The sequence below is a fragment of the Bos indicus genome, chromosome 7, assembly GCF_029378745.1.
Source record: "Bos indicus isolate NIAB-ARS_2022 breed Sahiwal x Tharparkar chromosome 7, NIAB-ARS_B.indTharparkar_mat_pri_1.0, whole genome shotgun sequence".
Classification (NCBI taxonomy): Eukaryota; Metazoa; Chordata; class Mammalia; order Artiodactyla; family Bovidae; genus Bos; species Bos indicus.
Genome location: NC_091766.1, coordinates 59,907,818 through 59,931,338, shown reverse-complemented (window position 1 = coordinate 59,931,338; position 23,521 = coordinate 59,907,818). Strand labels below are relative to the sequence as shown.

Sequence of the window (23,521 nt, the reverse complement as noted above, 5' to 3'; positions counted from 1 at the left end):
CAAGATAAAAATGTACTTTTAAAATAAGAGCCATACAACCAGATGTGTAGCACTGAATACTTCCTGAAATCTTACAGAATTTTGGAGAAAGAAGGAAAGGTGGGACTTAGGTAAACCAAACTCTCTCTGCTAAGAGATGATGAAACAGGTCTAGAGAAAGGAAGTGATCTGCCTGAGGCTGCTCAGTGGTTAGGGGTATACTACATAGTTCCCAGGTCCTCAGAATCTTGGGCCAGAGGGCTTTGAAGTGCTCCCTGTGCTGGCCAGCAACCTGCCTCCCTTCCTTCCTGTCCTGTGAGGGTGACGGAAAGACCACAGGAAGTGCAATGATTCAAAGGGTGGAGAAGGATGTAATAGCCTTTGCAGAGAGGACTTTTCAGCTCTCAGTATTTTCTCTCTGGGAGTTAGTAGGTCATTTGCAAAAGGCATGGGAAGAGCAGCTGATGAAAAGGTCTAATAGTTTGGAAAACTGCTTAACCTTATTGCTCTATTTCTGGATTTCCCCCCATGGCCAAGGACTTTTGAGATCCTGATTTCCCCCGGAGGTTTCCTGGTTAGGAATGCAGTGAAACCTCTGAAGTCCAGAGGAATTGGGGAGAAGGCCGGCTGGAATTAGGGAATGGTCTGAATATTTTTTTAAGAACATTTAGGTCTATTGTTTTCTGGGACAAAGAATCACAGATTTGGAAAGGGTCTTAGTCCAAGCCCTGCTCAGTGTAGGAACTTTTTGTGCTTCATCCCACACAGAGCTTTATTTGCACTTCTCTTGAATGCTTCCAATGAGAGGAGACACTATTCTGATAGAGAAGCTGTTTTACTCTCAGAAAAGTTTTCCTTTCCCTGAACATGAATCTATCTTCCTGAAAGGTTCTACTTGCCTTCTGCTATTCATATAAACCAGATATGCTCCTCTTCCCCAGATGGTCCTTGAATATTTGAAGGCAATGATCATGCACCAAATTGTGCTTCATGGCATTCTCTTCTGCAAGCTGAACACCCCTGGTATATTAAACCATTCTTTTTATGACAAATGCCATCAGCTCTAGTTAGAAACAAACTGCTGTCTTCTAATTAGCCTCTTAATTAATGGCTATATAAATTCAGAGCTGAGCAGAGCTTAGAGACCGCCTGCACAAGCCTCACTATTCTACAGATGAGCAAAGTGAGGTGCACTGAGAAAACAGGAAAACTGCCTTACCCAACTTGAGAGAAACAGACAGGCAAACAGACAGAGGAGAGTCTGAGTTGAGACCTGAAATCTAGTTGCATGAATCCTAGTCCAGGCCTCTTTCACCCCACCCTGCCTCCTATTATTCATAAAACACAAGAATTTCTCAAGTTCTTGAAAGTGGTTGGGAAGTTTGTTCTCTTAGGTATTTCAAAAATTCCTCCTTCAAATTGTATTTGCACTGTGTGAAGTAGGGGTTAGCATAGGGCTGAATTTAATAAAAAGCATCCTTCCAGGTGTGTTAACCCTCATTGCTCTCTGTTGTCAGAAGTTCATCTCCATTGACCTAGAATTCTAGCTCAAAATGGCCAGCACATGCAGAGGGCCACCAAGGCAGGTCATATTTTCCATAACGTCCAGCTACCTGCTCAATGTAGCAGACCTTCCCAACTTTGGAACCAGAAAATGAATTTTCCAGGATGTGAGGCTGTGTTCCTGCTTTACCTTGTGCTTGTTTTAAAGTTTCATATCCTCTTTTCAATCTGGCCTGATTCTCTGACGAGAAGACAAAGCAGAGACTCAGGGAAGCAAACCAGGTACTTCAGTGATTGGTTTCCCATCCCAGTTCCCAACAAACCCTGCAGTCACATGCTTCCAAGGGAACATTCCTCCCTGCCCTAACCCACAGCAATCGCCCTCTTCTCTCAACAAGGTATTGTGTTTCCAGTTCTAACACTTGCTCTGGCGTGGACTATAAACTGGCACATGTTGCTCCCTGGTTTCCGTGTGTTCAGGAATCACACGGACCTGGGTTCCAGTCCTAACCCTGCAACTAGCTGGCTATGTGACTTTGGAAAGTGACTTCACCTTTCTGAAACTCAATTACTTCATTTGTTAGATGAATACAATTTTGCTACCTACCTCATAAGACTGTCAAGGTCACACAATGCCTGCTGCTGCTGCTCCAAGTCACTTCAGTCATGTCCGACCCTGTGCGACCCATAGACGGCAGCCCACCAGGCTCCCCCGTCCCTGGTATTCTCAAGGCAAGAACACTGGACTGGGTTGCCATTTCCTTCTTCAATGCATGAAAGTGAAAAGTGAAAGTCTTAGCGACCCCATGGACTGCAGCCTACCAGGCTCCTCCGACCATGGGATTTTCCAGGCAAGAGTACTGGAGTGGGGTGCCATTGCCTTCTCCGTGCCTAAAAGGTGCCTAAAGTGAAAGAAGTGAAAGTGTTAGTCACTCAGTCCTGTCTGACTCTTTGCAACCCCATGGACTGTAGCCCACCAGGCTCCTTTGTTCATGAAGTTTGCCAGGCAAGAATACTGGAGTTGAGTTGCCATTCCCTTCTCCAGGGGATCTTCCCGACCCAGGGATTGAACCTGGGTCTCCTACATTGCAGGTGGATTCTTTAGCATCTGAGCCACCAGGGAAGCCCCCAAAAGTATCTAATACAGTCCCTAATATTTAGTAAGATTTCATAGAAGATATCTACATAGTATTATTAATAGTATGCTCCAGAATTCAGAGACTAAAACCTATATTTTTCCCCTGCTACATACAGTAGTTGTAAATACCACCTGACTGATACCGGCCTAGGCTTCTTTAGGCAGTAGAAGTGAAACATCAGAAACATTCTCAGCAGCGTGTAAGGACAGTTCCTATTTCCCAGCTCCCTATTCCCCAGATTCCCTCTTCCAATAATGATCTCACCAAGGAGGCCCACCCTGGCCTGCCACTTTGCACACCTGTCAGCTCGCATCTCAGGATAAGGTTCTCATTTGACAGACTTCGAGAACTTGCTGTCCAGGCAAAGACAACTTTATGACGATGAATCCAGCACAAACCTTATGTAACCAACCTGTCAGCAAACAGAGGGACAGAGAGACACTGACAAATGCCTGCCTCCACAAAGAAACAAAGCAGAACAAAAGGATATAGAAAGCAAGGAACTGAGATAGGCTTAAAATGCTCTTGCTTGTCCAAACTCTTAACAGATCAATGTTCTTATATTTGAAGTATTTCTAAATGAACATGAATTAGGCTAAACTCCATTTTAGCTGGGACTTTATGAACTAACATTCATAGCAGAGTGTTTAACTGAAATTACATTGTTTGCTCCTCTAGTCAAACAAGGATGTATATAACATTGTTTATTAATAATATTTATTGTCCATGGGACTTACAAATGATGATAGAAAAGTTTCCACCTTTTTTTTTTTCTTCTAAATAAGACAGGAAATTTCTACCTGGAGTGGCTTGAAATCCCTTCAGGTCATAAAGAGTCAAGGAATCTTCCAGTTTCTCTAAATGCTGAGGATATCCTAGTGAACACTTGCTGAGAAAAAGGAATAATTCTTTCACTTGTCCCTATTGCAGATTATTTGTGTACTGCCTGTGTTCTTTATCAAGGACTCAAAAGAAATAAAAACATCTGCTTAAATGAATTTGTTAATGTGACAGCCCCAGGGAAAAGATTCCACGATTGAGGGTGAGGGCAAAATTCAATGACAATGTGGTGGAGAGAATACGCCAGTTCCTGGTATGACAGCCGGGTTCCCTGGCTTTAGCTCCGACTCTCACATCCTTGGCTTCTTACCTTGGGCAGGTCATCCCCCTTGCAGGCTTTTAGTCTCTTTGGATGTCAAATGCTTTTTATGCTTTCTCCTTCCAAGTCCAAGATCCCATGAGGCTATGAGGAGTGTGAAGATTAACTGCAGAAGCTGCCTGCATCTCTGAGTGTAGGGGCCAGACCAGGAGAAGAATGTGATAATAGGTATGAAAGCCCTTGGAGAAAGAGCAGAAGTGCTGAATGGCACACACTCTCTGAAGCCTGATGGCATGTTCTAGAAACACGGGCAGCTAACTTTCTCTTGAGATGTCAGGGCTCGCCTGGAAACACACTATCACTGAGCTGATGGGAAGCAGAGGAGACTAATGCTTTTCTGGTTGGGCACCCTGGCTGGGATAGAAGAGAAGAAAGAAGTAGAGTCAGCTTTGTAAGCGAGTGAAATGGCAATGAACCCTGCAGGCTGAACCTCTCCTGGCTGGCGCTGCCAAGGAGGACGATCCACTCCGTCAAACCTGGGCCAAGCTCTGGCTCAAACACACAGGCAAAAATAGAAAGGGGGTGGGAAAAGAAATGTGTTTACTTTCATGATTTTCCCTTACGTCCCTCTTAACAGTATTATAATCTCTCCACAAACAGGCAGTAATGGCTCAGAGGCCTCGCCTTCATTGATAAACCCTCTCAAACGATTCATGTCTCACAGTCAGTCTGTGGGCAGCTGGTGAATAAGCTTGGAAGGCAGTGTGATGGAGTAGAACACTGGCCCAGGGTCGGTCGCTAACTGGGTAAAGTGTGAAAAATGCCTCTCTGGTGCTCTGCAAAATGAAGTGGTTATATTAGGCAGAATCGAAACATCTGCTTAGATTTTTGAAGTTCATAACTGGTTCTCAACCAGGGGCAATTTCATCCCTCAAGGTAGGGGTATCTGGCAGTGAGTGGAGACATTTCTGGTTGTCACAGCTCAGGGAATGCTCCTGGCATCTCGTGGGTAGAGACCAGGGCTGCTGCTAAACATCCGACAATGTGGAGGACAGTCTTCCACAGTGGAGAATTCTCTGGCTGAAAATGTTAAAAGTATGAGGTTGAGAAATCTTGATTTGTCCTGAAGTGACTAGAGTCACAGGGAGAGGGGGCAAAAAAGGACAGCGGTTCAAAAGGAGGAGGGTTCAAACCCTGTTTCTAGATCATGAGGTTTTCACCAGTGACATGTTTTCCAGCTTTTCTCCCTATAACCCATGACTTTTTCATTTCCCTTGGAATTTCAGGGCTATGTTTGAGCAACTTTTTCACAAGAACTTCCTTATCCTCAAAATGCCAAGCCCTGATGCACTATGATCTCTACTATGAGAAAAGACAAAGATAAAAATATAAGCAGCTGCAAAACAAGTAGAACTGGAAGGTGGGCAGCAGAGGCACATGGAAGCACACAACAGATGCCCATAACTCCAGTTCTATGAGTCAGTGTTTCTGATGTTACAACATAGGAATAATACTCGTAAGAAGAGCAAGATGAGCTATGCTGGGTGAGCACACAGTGAAAGAACTGATGTGAGAGCAGCAGCGTTAGAAGAGACGCAGGTTTGCAGTGGCAGATTCAAAGGCAAACGAAAGGGTTAAGCAATCAGTGCATGTCATTCCACATTAAGTCACCGGGCAGTTATTACAAATAGTTACCTGCAGTTTCCAGTGGGGGAGGCAAGCACACTCCAGTCAAGGGGTTTTGGAGAAACAGGTGCAATGAAGTCATGGTCAAACAATTTATTTACTGTAAACTTTAGACTTTGCTCAGGAAAACAACCAAAGCTGCCCCTCAAGTCCCTGCCTACAACACCCCGTTTGAGCAAATAAGAGGGGCGAGGAGAGTCCATGTTCACAGCGAAAGGTCCGAGAGACTCAGTATCTTCCAGTCCAAGGGTGCAGGAAGGAAGGTCTCCTTCAGATACAAATTACCAGCAGCAATGTATTACCCCTAATACTTGATCAATGAGGTAGATATGCAGGAAAAGTCATCAAAACATAGCAGCCCCAGGTCCTTTGAGACTGAAGCCCTTCAGACATAAACTTAACAAGTTCCAGGCAAAGAGGAACTGAACTGTACAAGAAACAGTTACTCAAATATATTTTGTTACAACTTAAAAAAATAAAAAATAAAAAGGCAGAAGGATATCTTTCCTCCTGCACATCTCTGTACAACTTTATTCTAAATTTATTAGACTCAAGTTAAATAGTCTGTTTAGTGTTTTGTTGCAGGGTACTGGGGAGAAGGGGTGTCTTAAAAAGTAGAAAACCGGCATTACAGCAGTGAGTCATTTGTACTACAATTCCTCCCTTGTGAATCAGTGCTATCACTGGGCACAATACCTTGCTGGTTCACAAAGTTTTCGGTGCCTGGGGGGTCTTCACACAGCAGTTCACTGTCTTTCTCCTCCCCCAGGTGATATCCACTCTGTTCCCCTGTGTAGTCAGTCCTGTCATTGCTGTTGCTGGAGCAGCCATTCCCATAGGCCTTCAATGAAGACCTGCGCAGGCAGAGAAGCTCCTGGAAGGCAATCCTGAAATCTGGGCTCCGGCAGTAGATAAGGGGATTGAAAGCGGAGTTGATGTAGCCCAACCAGTTTAGAAGGATGTATATTTCCTTACGGATGAGGTTATCCTTGATCACGTGCACAATGTTGACAATGAAGAAGGGCAGCCAGCACAGGGTGAAAGTGCCCATGATAATGCCTAAAGTCTTGAGGGCTTTGTGTTCCTTCAAGTAGAACTTGGAGGTCCTGCGTTGTCCTAGACCGCTCCGCCCATCCTGCTCCACTTGACTGACGTTTTGGGCATGGAAGCGGCCCTCAGATTTGTCGATCTTCTGGAGCTGCCTTTTGGCCACCTGGAACACCCTGGAGTAGACGAAGACCATGACCACCAGGGGAAGGTAGAAGGACACAATGGAGGAGGCAATGGCATAGGGTTGGTTCGTGAAGAAGTCACAGCAGGTTTCCTTAGCATAGCAGTTGATGGCTTCCTTGTGGCTGGCCCGGTACCAGTGCATCTGAATGGGTAAGAAGGAGGTAAGGCCAGACACGATCCACACCATCAAAATGACCACCCGGGCCTTATTCTTGGTCAGCAGGCACTGATACTTGAAGGGTGACGTGATGGCTAAGTAGCGATCCACAGCGATCACGCACAAGGTCTCAATGCTGGCCGTGACGCATAACACGTCAATGGAAGTCCAAAACTCACACCAGAAGTTGCCAAAAGTCCACATTTTCATGAGGATGTGGCAGGCCCCAAAGGGCACCACTGCCAGGCCCATGACCAGGTCAGCACAGGCCAGGGAGGTGATGAAGTAGTTGGTGACCGTCTGGAGACGCTCAAACTTGGCAATGGCTGTGATGACTAGCACGTTTCCAAACACGATGGCCAGGACGATAAGCGACATGAGGATGCCCATGCCCACAACCCAGGCCTCGTCCCGTTCCAGCGTGACGTTTTGGTCCGGCGCGTGGCTTGCGTTGGGCGCCAGCAAAAAGACGCTGCGGTTCCCGGGCTGCCCCATGGCGCGCAGGCTGGCAGGTGAGCGCACAGGCTGCCGGCGCACCAGCCGCCCTCAGCGAGCGGACCTCCGGCGGGGCGCTGCGGGCAGCAAGCGAGCACCTGGAAGACTCATTCAGCGGCCGTGGGTGGGTGTGGGTGTGGTAGGGGTGCGTGGTGCACTCAGCTCCGGGGCTACTCTGGGCTCGCAGTGCCTGTCAGTTCAGCCAGTTCCAGCTTGCGCTCTGGAGAAGCCGTCTCTGAGTGCGCGCTGTCCGTTATGTGCCCAGGACTTTAGGGGAACTGCCCTCCCCGTGACGTGCTACAACTTTCAACCAATAGAACGCGGGAAGCCCCAAAGGGGCGAGGCCCACGCCCTCTCCCGCCCCTTCCCTCCCTTCTCCTGCCTGCTCCAGGGGCTGGCCCGGGCGGGACCCAACTGCTCTAGGAGGGCGGGTCGGCCACCATTCCCTCGGGGCTCTCTCGGCTGGCCCCGGAGGCTGAAGCCGGCTCTGGCGAGCTTACCAGCCAACTAGAAGGTGCCAGTTCTTTCGTGACTGCTACCTGTCTGCCTGGGGCGCCTGTGCGGCTTGGTCTCAGGGTAGATGGCAATACTCCGGCACTCCCTCGCATTCGGAAATAGATGATCGTGCCCACCGAGACACGCACAGGCAGGCGCACTGTACCCCGACATACATGCTTAGACTTATACGGAACCACAGCCACAGACACTCAGACACACCCATCCAGCGCACTAACGAGCGCGCAGGCACAGAAGCCGACTGGCACAAAGTCACCCCTGTCCAACACAAGAGACATGGCCAGGAGCAAACCAGGAGCACCCGGAAGCATAAAGACACGGACATACAGACAAAAAAAGTAAACAAATAGCATACAAACGCCCACTTGGAGGCAAGCAGTGTGCCACAGAGAAGGACTTCCCCATCTGGATATTCCAAACTCTTTACCCTTGCCCCCTGGACATCCACTCCATCTTCCCCAGTACACAGGACTCATGGTATATTCCCTTTCAGACATTTGGCAAGACCACAGGTGGTGACTTTAGCAGCAGCCAATCTCCTCAGCATGCTTGCTGTCCAGTACTTTTGGTGCCCTCCTTGGGAATTTGCAGGGGTTGAGACCTAATTTTACTCTTGGGATTTCATTTGGAGCTGGGGTATACATGTATGTGCTTGAGGATAGGAAGAGAACGTTGTATGCTTTAATTCTTAATTCTAGGGAGTGTGGCATCGTTCCTTCCTTCTCCGTTAAAATGAGAATATGTTGAAAATGAAATAATTTTCAAGTTCAACTTCTTCAATAATCCCTTTGCAACTAGAAAAAATCTTCTGTTCGGTAGTTTGTTGATCTGTTGGGCTGAGCCATATGAAATTGCCACTTTTCTGTGGTATCTGACTTTAAATAGATGACAATTTCATATGGCTCAGATTATTAAGAAGGTGTTAACATTAAGAAATGTTTTGAAACCACAGAAAGCAAAAGATAACTTCTCTTAAAAAACTAGAGTCTTTGTCCATGAAATACTATCCTTTGCATGTGGCATATGAATTTACTGTTTAAAAAATTAATTTTCAGGGTTTGATTTCCCATGTATCATTTGTGTCTTTGAAACATGGAAAGTATTTCATGCAGTGTAACTGAACATATTTTCTAGATTACATAATAACATAACAATGGCTAACATTTATGGAACGTTCTGCTATGTGCTTTTAATGCATTATTCCATTTAATCCTTCCCACAGTCCCATGGTGTGTGTTGTTAGGGTGGGGTGGGGTATAACTATTTTTAGCTTAATTCACAAATGGGTCTCAAAGAAGAAAATAGCTTGCCCATGGGCACAAGACCAGGCAGTGCCAGAAGCAGAAGCTGAACTCAGTTCTGTTTGACTCTAAAATCCATCTTTTAATCCTTTCAATGTACCGTGTCACCACAGTGCAGAAAGGAATAGAGGATGGGGAAGAAGGACCACAACTGGAATTGGAATACCAGGTTTCAAATTCTCATCTTAGAACTTTCTAGCTCATATTCCTTAGGCAAATAAAAAATGTGGAGCCTAATTTCCCCTATGTCTAAATGAGGAATTAAGTCACTTCCATTGTGCTGAATGAGAATCAGATGATATAATGACAAATGTAATTATGATTTGCACTTATAAATGCCACACAAATAAAGGTTATACATAAATTTATATAAATTACTTAGTAGTTTAGAAGATATTGTTCATATTCTCTAATAGAACACTAAAATGCTTTAGGACAAAAGTAACATGGGCATTTACACAAGAAGTATAACTCAGAAACAAAATTTAAACTACATGCTCTTTTTAACTTTCTTCACTAGCAGAAATTGTTTTTGCATGACAGATGCCTTAAAATAACAAATATTTCCCATAAAAGCCACACATATTAATTAAGAATCTATTATGTTCACATAGTTTTCAAAATATACCCACCCCATATTTGTGTTTTCCAAAATTGGCTCTGGTATGATGCATTTTAGGAAGAGGCAGTGTGCATTATGCAATTATGCAATATTTCTTTAAATATATATCTACCCCAAATTGTGAAACTGGGCCATTTAAAGCCTCCTTCCTGTTTGTGAAGCTATGAAATAAATAAGCATATTGTTTAACCTTCTTATAACAATAAAGGAACAAAGAAAGCCCTTATAGGACAAACATTAATTGATCATTTAGATATACATGTAAGTCACTTAAAATTTTAACATTGATTATTTTGGGAAGCACCTTTTAAAAAACCCACAAACACTAAATCCAGAAGGGAGGCTGCTATGTCAACAAAGTTCCAGGCCTTTGCCTCATCAGCTTTGCCAAATGGGCACCCCTCTCAATCTCTTCCCCTTTCTTTTCTTATATCACTGTGGCTGATAGAAATTTCAAAATGTCTTCATGCCAGGAGTCTTTTACCTGACCTCCTTTTTTAGAATTGTAAGATTAAAGACAGAATGGAAAAGAGTTTAATAGATCATTTATTCTCTCCACGCTTCCAGTTTGAAAATTAGGAAAGTGTCTGGTCGAAGGTGACAGGGAAGACTGGGAGTCCAGGTCTGTTCCTGGTCTCACGTGTTTTCACCGCCCAACATTGTAGCTTCATTTCCCAGTGGAGGAGTGTGACTAGCACTGCTTACTGGGCTTGTGGTCTTAGAGAGTTAATGTTTTAGTTGAACTGGAAAGTTCTAAATGTACCTTTGTTAGATGTAAGGAAAAGCAGGCTCTTTTATGGTGATTGATAGTGTCTAACTACATATTTTATCAATCCCTTACGACTCTGATTTGTCATTTCCTGCCTGCCAAACAGGAAAAAAAGTCACATTTTGATTTACCAAACAAATGTTTAAAGAGGAGTAAGGCTCTGTGAGCCAAGGAATGCTCTCACATGAATATCTGGATGCCTTAGAAAACTCTTAGACTGGTCTTGGCTTAGGCAAGATTATTTCCATCTTTTAAAACATTTATTTTTATTGTTGAGGTGTAATTGACATATAACACATCAGTTTCAAGTGTACAATGTAATGATTCAGTAGTTGTATTCATTGTGAAGTGATCACCTCAATAAGTCTTGTTACCATCCATCACCATGCATTAAAAGTTAACTTTTAAGATTTGCTCTCTTGGCAACTTTCAAGTATGCTCTACAATATTACTGACTGCAGTCCCCATGCTATACGTTACATCCCCATGACTTATTTATTTTATAATTAAATGTTTGTACCTCTTGACCCCCTTCCCCTGTTTTACCCTTTCCCTATGACCCTTCCACTCTGGCAAACACCATTTTGTTCTCTGTATCTATGACTTCTGTTTTGTTTTCTTTTGTTGTTCACTTGTATTATTTTTTAGATTTCACTTGCAAATGAAATCATATGCATTTGTCTTTGTCTGACATTTCATTTAGCATCATTCCCTTAAGGTTCATCCACATTGTTGTAAATGGCAAGATTTCATTCTTTTTTATGATGTAGTGGTATTCCATTTATGTGTGTGTATCAGATCTCCTTTATCTACTCATCTATCAGTGTATATTTATGTTGCTTTCTTATCTTGGCTGTTGTAAATAATGCTGTAAAGAACATGGGGGTACACACATCTTTTTGATTTAGTGTTTTTGTTTTCTTCAGACAGACACCCAGAAGTGGAATAATTGCATCATATGTTAGATCTACTTTTAATTTTTTGAGGAACTCAACCCCATACTTTTTTTCATAGTGGTTGCACCAATTTACATTTCCTCCAACAGTGCGTGAGAGTTCCCTTTGGTCCACATCCTTACCAACGCTTTTTTTGTTTTTGGTAATGGCTATTCTAACTGATGTTAGGTGATAGCTCATTGTGGTTTTGATTTGCCTTTCCCTGGTGATTAGTGATGTTGAGCTTCTTTTCATGTGTCTGTTGACTATCTGTATGCTTTCTTTAGAAAAATGTATACTCAGATCCTCTGCTCATTTTTTGAAATCAAATTGTTTGCTTGTTTACTATTGAATTTTATGAGTTTTTAATATATTTTGGATATTAATCTCTTATCAGATATATGATTTGAAAATATTTTCTCCCATTCAGTAGGTTGCCTTTCCATTCTGTTGATTGTTTCATTTGCTGTGCAGAAGCTTTTTAGTTTGATGTAGTCCCACTTGCTTGGTTTTCATTTTATTGCCTCTCTTTTGGATTCAGATTCACAGATTTTTTGCTAAGATCACTGTCAAGTAGCTTACCACTTATGTTTTCTTCTAGGAGGTTTATACAAAGTAGATACAGAAGGAATGTACTTCAGCCTAACCAAGGGCACATATAACAAGCTCACAACAAACATACTACATGGTGAAAGGTTGAAAGTTCTTCCTCTAAAATCAGGGACAAGATGGCAAAGATGTCCATTCTTTGGGTAATATGGTCATTTTAATGATATGAATTCTTCCACTCCATAAGCACAGAATATTTTTCCATTTCTTTGTGTCTTCTTGAATTTCTGTTATCATTGACATCATTTTTGGTGTACAGGTCTTTCTTTCACCCCCTTGGTCAAATTTATTCCCAGGCATGTTATTCTTTTTGATGCAGTTGTGAATGGGGTTTTCTTAATTCCTCTTTCTGATAGTTTGTTGTTAAAGATATAGAAATGCAATTAATTGTTCTAACAATGACATGACTTTATGTGGAAAACCTTAAAGATGCTACCCAAAACCTGTTAGAACAATTGAATTCAGTAAGGTGGCAGGGTACAAAATAACATACAAAAATTAATTGCGTTTCTATATCCTTAACAACAAACTATCAGAAAATGATGTCCATGATGACAGAAATTCAAGAAGACACAAGGAAATGGAAATGCAATTCCTGTCAAGATCCCAACGGGATTTTTCATAGAAATAGAACAAACAATCCTAAAATGTCTTTGGAACCACAAAGACCCCAAATAGACAAAGCAATCTTGAGGAAGAAGAATAGATTGGAAGTCATCAAGCTCTCTGGTTTCAAGCTATATTACAAAGCTGTAGTAATCAAAACAAACACATAATTAATGGGACAGGGTAGAAGACCCAGAAATAAACCCTTGCATATACGGTCAATTAATTTACAACAAAAGAGGCAATAATATTCAGTGGAGGAGAGAACAGCTTATTCAATAAACAGCATTGGGAAAACTGGACAGACACATGCAAAAGAATGAAACTAGACCACAATGATACACCATATGCAAGAATTAACTTAAAATGGAGGAAAGACTTGAATGTTTCCTAGAAGAAAACAGATGGTAAGCTACTTGACATCAGTCTTTTTTTCTTTTTTAAAAAATTTATTTATAGTTGGGGGATGTGCTCAGTTGCTTCAGTCGTGTCTGACTCTTTGTGATGTATTGACTCTTTGTGATCTATCTATCAAACCCACCAGGTTCCTCTGTCCATGGGGATTCTCCAGGCAAGAATAGTGGAGTAGGTTGCCATGCCCTCCTCCAGGAGATCTTCCCAACTGGAGGATAATTGCTTACAATATTTTTGACCTCCATCTTGAAGACTTTTTCCATCTTTATGATCCTCTAAACTGAGAAAATCTATAGTTTTCTTTTTTTTAAATGATGATCTCAAATGTTTGTCTTTAGTATGATCTCTGTATGGTATTGCCTCATTAAGTTTACAGTAAATGAGACTAAATGCATGCAAGCTTAGCATATTGCCTTGGAAAAGAGATAGCTATTATTGAAATCTTATTTTTGAATCAAAATGTATTTAAAGAATGTATGTCTTATCAGATCACATTGTGAAAGGCCACTTTGAATATAAATAATGAGTAATTTATTTTTAATTTGAATTTTTGTGAAAAAGACTTTTGAAAGGAATAAAACTTGATTCCTTAGTAAGAAAAATGATGATGAAAATGACTTTCATCATTGAGTTATATAGCTGGATGGGATGTTAGTGACTTTTGAATGAAGCATCTCTTAGCCTAGGTAGCTCCTTACATAGTGCATCTGCCAAAATTCTTTGACAGCTATCTCTAATGAAAGCAAGCACACCAGTTCTTTTCATTGGTGTACGTTTCTCCAACTATCCAGATATTGAACTGAAATCCATCTTCTGATAATTTCTACCCATGGATCTTAAGTCTGCCCCCTTGAGGGCACTTGAACAAGTCTACTCTCTCTTTCAAGATTGTCCTTGAGATTTTGGTAGAATCCCTTCGAGTTCACCTGAGTCTTCTACTCTTTAGGTTAAATATTTCTGTTCCTTTGGGTCTAGAGTCTTCTTCACCATCAGATATCTTACTAGTCATACTTGGGCTTGTCAGTGTCTCAATATCAATACCTAGAGTGATCCTAGAGCAAGTCATCAAACAATCAATTTACAATTACCTTGGCAACCATAAAGCAAGCAGAGCAAACAGCAAAGCTTTCAGAGCAGCTAACTGTATCAGATTAATGTAATTTCCTGCTATACTGGTGTTTTATGAGATACATGCTAATAAATTCTCTGCATCTCAGGGGGACTGAACAAAAAGAGACGGCATTAAATTAAAACAGGAGGAACTTCAGATGGTCATATGAAGGACTTCTTGGCCGGAGGACAGTCAGTCATCCAAAGGGGCTAGCCTCTAGCAGCTTTCCTCCATTGGGGTTTTATAAGAGAATTAAATCCCACAGAAAAGTGTTTGAGTGCCTGTTCCTCCCAGTTTTCCCAAGGGTGCTACATAAGTATTACCCTCCTAAGAGCTTGCAGTGTAACAGCTGCTTTAGGGAATGGGGCTTAATTTCCCTTACTGAATCCAACCAGAATTTCTGGGAGTCTCCTTTAGATCTGGGAATGAACAAGGGTGTGATGGTAAGTGAAAGTCATCATCAGTTTGATGCAGAGGAGAGGGCATGAATTGGGCATAAGGAGACCTAGGTTCTGGTCCCAGGACAACTATAATACTATCAGTCAGTCAGTCAGTTCAGTTGCTCAGTCGTGTCTGACTCTTTGCAACCCCATGAACTGCTGCACACCAGGCCCCTATCCATCACCAACTCCCAGAGTTTACTCAAACTCATGTCCATTGAGTCGGTGATGCCATCCAACCATCTCATCCTCTGTTGTCCCCTTCTCCTCCCAAGTTCAATCTTTCCCAGCATCAGGGTCTTTTCCAGTGAGTCAGTTCTTCTCATCAGGTGGCCAAAGTATTGGAGTGTCAGCTTCAGGATCAGTTCTTCCAATGAATATTCAGGACTGATTTCCTTTAGGATGGACTGGTTGGATCTCCTTGCAGTCCAAGGGACTCTCAAGAGTCCAACACCACAGTTCAAAAGCATCAATTCTTTGGCACTTAGATTTCTTTATAGTCCAACTCTCACATCCATACATGACTACTGGAAAAACCATAGCTTTGGCTAGATGGACCTTTGTCAGCAAAGTAATGTCTCTGCTTTTTAATATGCTGTCTAGTTTGGTCATAACTTTTCTTCCAAGGAGCAAGTGTCTTTTAATTTCATGGCTGCAGTCACCATTTGCAGTGATTTTTGGAGCCTTCCAAAATAAAGTCTGTCATTTTTTCCACTGTTTCCCCATCTATTTGCCATGAAGTGATGGGACCGGATGCCATGATCTTAGTTTTCTGAATGTTGAGCTTTAAGCCAACCTTTTCACTCTCCTCTTTCACTTTCATCAAGAGGCTCTTTAGTTCTTTTTCGGTTTTTGCCATAAGGATGGTATCATCTGCATATCTGAGGTTATTGTTATTTCTCCCAGCAGTCTTGATTCCAGCTTGTGGTTCATCCAGTTCAGCATTTCTCATGATGTACACTGCATGTAAGTTAAATAAGCAGAGTGACAATATACAGCCTTGACGTATTCTTTTCCTGATTTGGAACCAATCTGTTGTTCCATGTCCAGTTCTAACTGCTGCTTCTTGACCTGCATACAGATTTCTCAGGAGGCAGGTCAGGTGGTCTGGTATTCCCATCTCTTGAAGAATTTTCCACAGTTATGATCCATACAGTCAAAGGTTTTGGCGTAGTCAATACCACAGATATAGATGTTTTTCAGAACTCTCTTGCTTTTTCGATGATCCAACAGATGATGGCAATTTGAATCTAGTTCCTCTGCCTTTTCTAAATCCAGCTTGAAAACATCTGGAATTTCTCAGTTCATGTACTATTGAAGCCTGGCTTGGATAATTTTGAACATTACTTTGCTAGCATGTGAGATGAGTGCAATTGTGTCGTAGTTTGGGCATTCTTTAGCATTGCCTTTCTTTGGGGTTGGATAGCTTTAAAAAAGTCACCTTTCTTAGAGCTGTAGTCTTTGGCCATTAAATGGGAGGTAGGGATAGATGACATCTAAGGGCCTTCCTATTCTGAACTGAACAAGCCTGTAGTGGGAAGGAAGCACATTGAGGGCCATTGAGGAGATGAGTTCCTGCTCTGAAGAGCTACCAAAGAGTTGGCAAGCAAAAACTGTCACTACCCCACAAAGCAACTTGGCTATGTTTGTTTGGTTTCTTTTTGGCATATTTCACCATTGAGATTCCTGCTATTCTGAGTAGGAGGTGTACTATTACTTACTGAATACTTTTTTTTGATGCTGACTTATTTCTAAAACTCAAATACATTTATTTTTAAAGAAAATTTTGTACTATTGTCACTACTGCACATGGAAAACCAGTGTCACCAGCCGTAAATAGAAGGTAACCATGAACACAGAGCAATGTTAATAAATTCTAGCTAGACTTTGTTGCCTTCCAAGTTCTAAGCCTGAAGTCTGCTTTCATTTTACTGAAAAGTAAGATTAGCAAGTTCCAGGGAGAACTTAATGGTGTTCTAACATTCAGTAGGACCTTCTCCATATTTTAAAAGATCAAAAGAAAATTGAAAAGGGTAAAAATAATTCCTACACTGTTATTAAGTGTAGTGTTACTGAAGTGTTTAAAATAATTCCTTATTATACCTTTGGTGTCTCAGCCCTAGGCCACACTAATGGAACACACAGCTGTCGTGCAAAGAACCTGGCCTTTGGAGCCAAGTGGACCTGGATTCCAGTCCTGATTCTGCCCTTAACAGAGTGCTGCAGGTAATATACTTGAGGTCTCTGGACCTCAGAATGTTTGTGTATAAAATAAGTATAAAATCTCTTGGCTGACTGTTAAGGGAATAGAAAGAATGTATGAAAAACTGGGTTTGGAAAGGGAGGGAGAGAACCAAGAGACCAGACAACAGAAGAAATCAGCCCAAGTTGGATTGCTGGAGATTGAGGAGATGAATCAAAGGAATGGGGGCCATTGCTAAGCAGAGGTGAGGAGAGCAGCTTAGCCTAAGTGTTTGTAGGATAGGAAGAAGTGATGAATTTCAATATAGCCATATTGAGTTGGAGGTTTTGGTTGGACATCAAAATGAAAGTTAAAATGTTTAGGGACTTCCCTGATGGTCCGGTGGTTAAGACTTTGCACTTCCAATGCAGGTGGTGTAGGTTTGATTCCTGGTCGGAACAAAGATCCCACATGCCACATGGTCAAAAGAAAAATAATAATGTTTGAAAGATGAATAGATTTGGGGTAATGTGTCTGTTGGTGGTTGTCATTACAGTGTAAGCATTCCCTGAATAGTGGTGCTCTCAGAGGATGCTTTTTGATGGTTAAAGGAAATAATACATTTAAGGAACTTAGCGCAGTGCTTCAGAAAAAGTGTTTATCATTGTCATCATCATCATTGTTGTCCTTATTGTCATCTTACATTTTCTAGTGCAGTTTCAATTTCACGACATATTTCTCTAAGGGCAGTCGTTTAAATGAATAAATAAATTTATCCAACATGGAAAAAATCCTTTGTACATATCAAACTACTAATAGTGGTAACTTTTGGAGTGAATAGTTGGAAGAAGTCTCAGGTTGGATTTCCTAGCAGCAGCTGCTGAGATGAGGGTTTGTGTGCAAGTAATTGATGAAGGATGGGCTCCCAAGAGAAACCAGTCAGGGAGTGGCAGAAGCAAAGCCAGTCAGTGATGGTTTCAGACAGAAGCCCAAGCATGACTTGATCCTGTGAGACACTCTAGAGCATCTCTGGAGCCAACTGTTTGGTTTGAAGCCCTGCTTCTTCCAATTCTTAGCTGTCAAACTCCAAGCAAGTTACTTAATCTCCCTGTGTCTCGACTTCCTCATCTGTAGATTGGGCCTACTGATAACAATATCTTACAACCCCTTGCAGGTGTTTAGAGGAACAAATACGTTAATATCTGAAAAATGGTTAGAACTGCCCTGCTATATAGTAAGTGCTGAATTAATTATTAACATTAAACCTAGAAAAGCCATGGAAAGATCTGTTAGCCACAGCACTCAGGAAACCTCTCACAGGAAAGAGATTGTGCATGAAGTCTCTTGGGCTGAAGACCCCCTAACTGCAAATGGCCCAGCACTGGAGCCCAAGGAAAGAAAGTGAAATTGTGTGCCCTGCAGGAAAGTGGAGATGAAATGATTGGAGGGATCAAGAAGTATCTACTAGAAGAGAGGAAGGCAAGACGTAGGGGTGACAGTGAAACCGTGGGCGAAGGTAAAGCCAACTGCAGCTGGGGAGGATGGGCAAAGAAGGAGAAATGCCTTCAGGAGCTTAAAAGGGAGCAGGGCTGGCCTCCCGCCAAAGGTGCCTTTTGCTGGTGCCACAGGGGAAAAGACTTCACTGGTTCAAGAGGAGGAGGTGCAGGTGCTCAGTGGAGTCTGATCACTGTGGGGTGGTGAAACACATGCTGGCCCAGAGGAAGAGAGTCTAGCCTCACATTGTACAGTTGCCCCTCACTGGGCCTCAGTTTCCTCATCTGTAAAATGGGAAGGTTGAGTCAAGCGATCTCTTCCTAGTCATTTATTTGGTGATTGTGAAGGGATCTGAAAGGCAGCAGGCATAGGTTTCATTTATTATGTGTGTACTCTACATACCAGGAGCTGGCCATAGGCACCTTACATACATACTCTCAACTTTTATCTCATCTCATAGAGCATTATGAGGTGGCACACTTATTCCCATTTCACAGATGAGAAAACTAAGATTTAAAGAAATTAAGCAGCCTGCCACAGATTACACCATAGGTAGATGGAGGACTAGAAGTTCTTCTGACCCAGCTCTGTCTGATCAAAAGCCTGATTCTGAACGACTTAACTCATATTTCAGACTCAGTGAAAGGACTGCATATTCAGGCTGCTGAGGTAGAACCACCCTGGTTGTCAGGGTCTCTGAGCTAGATTCTACCATGCCGCTGCAGGCTGCAATGAAGAGGCAGCACTGTCCTATCGCAGTAGGGAGACTGGTTGGACGTTATCTGCGCTGAGCCTCTGGGCTTCATCCAGCCTCTTTCCTCCACTCATGGCAGCCTCTTTTGACTACTATACTTCCTTCCCTTCTCCCCTCATCTCCTGCATGGTCCCCACTGCCAGCACCACTCACACATTTATTCATACTTTGTCAGCTTCCTCCAGGAAGACTTGCTAACTCTGAGAGCAGGATAGATGTCTCTAGTATTTGCTTTTGCATCTCCCCAAACAGTAGCACCTATCCTATATTAGCATCATTCCTCATTGCTTTCTAATACTAATTTATCCATCTTTGTATCCCCAATATCCCAATACAGGGTCCAGAATACAGAGGGCAGATACCTTACATATATGCGTGTGTGTGCATGCACACACACACACACACAGGCCCATTTACTTAGACATCCTTAAAGTATCAGATCAGATCAGATCAGATCAGTCACTCAGTCGTGTCCGACTCTTTGCGACCCCATGAATCGCAGCACGCCAGGCCTCCCTGTCCCTCACCAACTCCCGGAGTTCACTCAGACTCACAACCATTGAGTCAGTGATGCCATCCAGCCATCTCATCCTCTGTCGTCCCTTTCTCCTCCTGCCCCCAATCCCTCCCAGCATCAGAGTCTTTTCCAATGAGTCAACTCTTCGCACGAGGTGGCCAAAGAGCTGGAGTTTCAGCTTTAGCATCATTCCTTCCAAAGAAATCCCAGGGCTGATCTCCTTTAGAATGGACTGGTTGGATCTCTTTGCAGTACAAGGGACTCTCAAGAGTCTTCTCCAACACCACAGTTCAAAAGCATCAATTCTTCGGCGCTCAGCCTTCTTCACAGTCCAACTCTCACATCCATACATGACCAGAGGAAAAACCATAGCCTTGACTAGACGAACCTTTGTGGTAAAGTAATGTCTCTGCTTTTGAATATGCTATCTAGGTTGGTGATAACTTTCCTTCCAAGGAGTAAGCGTCTTTTAATTTCATGGCTGCAGTCACCATCTGTAGTGATTTTGGAGCCCCCCAAAATAAAGTTTGACCCTGTTTCCACTGTTTCCCCATCTATTTCCCATGAAGTGGTGGGACCGGATGCCATGATCTTCGTTTTCTGAATGTTGAGCTTTAAGCCAACTTTTTCACTCTCCACTTTCACTTTCATCAAGAGGCTTTTGAGTTCCTCTTCACTTTCTGCCATAAGGGTGGTGTCATCTGCATATCTGAGGTTATTGATATTTCTCCCGGCAATCTTGATTCCAGCTTGTGTTTCTTCCAGTCCAGCATTTCTCATGATGTACTCTGCATATAAGTTAAATAAACAGGGTGACAATATACAGCCTTGACGAACTCCTTTTCCTATTTGGAACCAGTCTGTATAGGTTTGGAGAATATAAAGAAATGAAAGAGGCAAGGTTCTTGCAATTAAGAAACTTACAGGGTAGTAGTGGATGTTAGTATGTAAGCTTCATTTCCATGTAGTTGAAGTAAATGCTATGAGCTAGGAACTTGCTATTATGAATAGAAGAGGACTAATTCAGCTCTCCATCACCCCAGATAACACTGGGGAGAAGGCATGGGGAAGTCTTCCAAAAGAGCAGAGAGCATTGGGTAATAGAGTCTTTAGCCAAGGGACTAATAAGATTTTTTAAAAAAGAAAATATATTGATACAGCTGTTTGGAGAGTAATTTGGTAGAATTTATTAAAATGTATATATCCCTTCACCTAGCAGTTCTGTTGCTGGAAATTTGTTTCTTAAATGTCAGGTGTTTATGTAAAGATACTGTTTCACTTGTGATGAAAATGAAACTAATTGTTCAGAAAGGGAAAATCGTTCACTGAATTAAAAGAAACATATTATGAATTGTAGTTATTAAAAAGAATGAAGTAACCAAAACTTGCAGACTCAGAAAGTTGTTCATGCTTTATCACTGAGGTATAAAAGCAAATTATATGAAATGATTGCATTTTTCTCATGTTAAAGACATGCATATGGGAGTTTTGGTGGCTGCCTTATTATAACTGCAGGTACTGCTGAAAGCTCTGGGGGACACAGTTAGCTGCCTCCCAAAGATTTACTGTAACACAGTGAAGTTAAGTAGGAAAATTATGATATGATGGACTGTGTGACAAAGGCTACCAAAAAGGTATAAAGGAGATCTGAAATCAACAGAGGGCTGGTCTTGTTCGTTATGTGGGTGAAGATAAAGAGAAATTATAATGTATCATTCAGTTGGTGACCATGGAGCTTGGCTTGAGGATGGATGTGATTTGGGTCACCAGGGAGCAGAAAGAGAGAATACCATAGAGGAGAGATGATGTGAATGAATGTGGAAGTGGGAAACCTTGAACTATGTTTGAGGAACATATTGCAGGAGAATAGCTTTTGCAGGACAGCTGATAACACCTGATATATCAGGAGAGGAACAGTAAGATGTGAGTCAGGCTATGTATTTTGAAAACCCCTGAATGCTGGGATAAGCAGTTGAGGTTTAAGAGAAATTAAAGAAGGAGGCAGGCAGGCCATGAAAAGGTAAAATCTAGAAAAAGAAGTTGATAGTGGGATAAATGAGGCTATTTCACAGAAATTTGCCTAGCAGTGCTGTGCCCAAGGAGCAGATAAGGAAAGAAACCCCGGCACTGCTCCTGTGGGTCTTAGGGTAACAGATCTTTGTTTCCATATTTGTAAAGCAATTTTACTCCTCTCCCACCTGCCCTCAGACCCTGGTGGTGAGATCAAATGCACTATGTGTATGCAGTTGTGGGGCTGGGTGCCTGCAAAGGGCTGATTTTCTATAGAGGATTGTGATTAACACTGCGAGAAAATACAGGACAGACCTCACAAGCAGAGAATTCAGGTTGACACAGGGAGAGGGACGTGTGACAAGCTGTGGGAGCATATGGTGTGGTCATCTGGGCAATGAGGGAGGAAAGGAAGTGAGTAGATTGACATGCAAAATCCAGAAACAAGAGCAAAAACCGTTTTTTATCTAACATGCTGCAAAATTGAGTGCTTTGCAAAAACTCGGGGTTGGAACCAGACTCAGGTAGACACTGTTATTGTCTCATTGAAATTTAAAATGCACATATCTTTTGACTCAGCAATTGCACTGCTAGGAATCTAGAAATTTCTCTTGGAGATATACGCACATGGATATGCAAAGGATATATATAAAGAATATTTTTTGCAGTGTTGTTTAGCATAATTAAAAAAGCTGCCAAACTGGAAATAAACTAAATGTTTGTAAAAAGAAAATGGCTTAATAAATTTGTATGCTGACATTCAATGGATTATTATGCAAACATGGATGTTTGTAGCAGCCGTATTCATATATGCCAAACTTGGGAGCAACCAAGATGTCCTTCAGTAGGTAAGTGGGATAAATATACTGTGGTACATTTAGACAAAGGAATATTATTCAGCACTAAAAAGAAATTAGCTATTAAGCCATGAAAAGACATGGAAGAAACATAATGCATACTACTAAGTGAAAGAAGCCAATTTGAAAAGGCTACCTATAACTCCAATTCTATGACATTCTGGAAAAGGCAAAATTGTGGAGACAGTAAAAAGATCAGTGGTTCCTGGGGTGAAGGGTGAGAGAAAGATGAATAGGCAGAACTCAGGATTTTTAGGACAGTGGAATTAGTCCATATGTTACTACAAGTTGGATACATGTCATTCTACATTTTTCAGAGTCCTTAGAATGAACTGTGTAAGAGTGAAACCTAAACTGTGGATTTTGGGTGATGATGCTTTATCAGTGTAGCTTTATCAGCTATTAACAAATGTAGCACTTGGTTGGGGGAGGCTGTGCGTGTGTGGGGCTGGGGGCACATAAGAAATCTTTGTGCTTTCCTCTCAATTTTGCTATGAACCTAAAATTGCTCTAGAAAAAAACTCTTATCACATAGAGGTAGCTCTGTACCAGCTGATATGAAGCAATGTCCAAAATATATCATAAAGCAAAAAAGCCAATAGAACAACAGTGTAACATGTCCCCATTTATATAAGCAAACTATCATATGTGGCATCTTCCCCAAACACAAATATATATCAGTAAGGAGATGTGTAAATTGACTAAACAAATTAGGGTAACTTTACAGTGGACTTTTATGCTGCAGTTCGAAAGGATGGGATAGATAAATGTGATAAAGATTTCTAAGATATTAAATGAAAAGAGTTGAAACAAAACAGTATGTGTATCACCTTTTTGTATATATAACGTGTATTTCTATTTTCACAAACATTTTTGGAAAAACACTTAGAAACAATTACGCTTACTCCTTGGAAGGAAAGTTATGACCAACCTAGATAGCATATTCAAAAGCAGAGACATCACTTTGCCAACAAAGGTCCATCTAGTCAAGGCTATGGTTTTTCCAGTGGTCATGTATTGATGTGAGAGTTGGACTGTGAAGAAAGCTGAGCACCGAAGAATTGATGCTTTTGAACTATGGTGTTGGAAAAGA

General features: G+C 42.0%; 1 protein-coding gene and 1 long non-coding RNA gene across 2 annotated transcripts in view; one reads left to right on the top strand and one right to left on the bottom strand.

The window, feature by feature from the left end:
* The window catches only part of LOC139184196 (uncharacterized), a 119,299-nt gene that overhangs the window by 79,851 nt on the left and 15,927 nt on the right, over positions 1-23,521 (top strand). The window contains exon 2 of the long non-coding RNA XR_011567741.1: positions 16,732-16,840. This is a non-coding gene — a long non-coding RNA (uncharacterized lncRNA). The remainder of the gene's footprint in view (positions 1-16,731; positions 16,841-23,521) is intronic.
* On the bottom strand, positions 5,485-7,550 carry ADRB2 (adrenoceptor beta 2). The gene has a single exon (XM_019965194.2). It carries the CDS (start codon positions 7,289-7,291, stop codon positions 6,035-6,037), a length of 1,257 nt encoding a protein of 418 aa, XP_019820753.1. The 5' UTR covers positions 7,292-7,550; the 3' UTR covers positions 5,485-6,034.

Excerpts from the sequence above, each read along its gene's own strand:
- ADRB2 (XM_019965194.2), bottom strand. The coding sequence starts at position 7,291 with ATGGGGCAGCCCGGGAACCGCAGCGTCTTTTTGCTGGCGCCCAACGCA.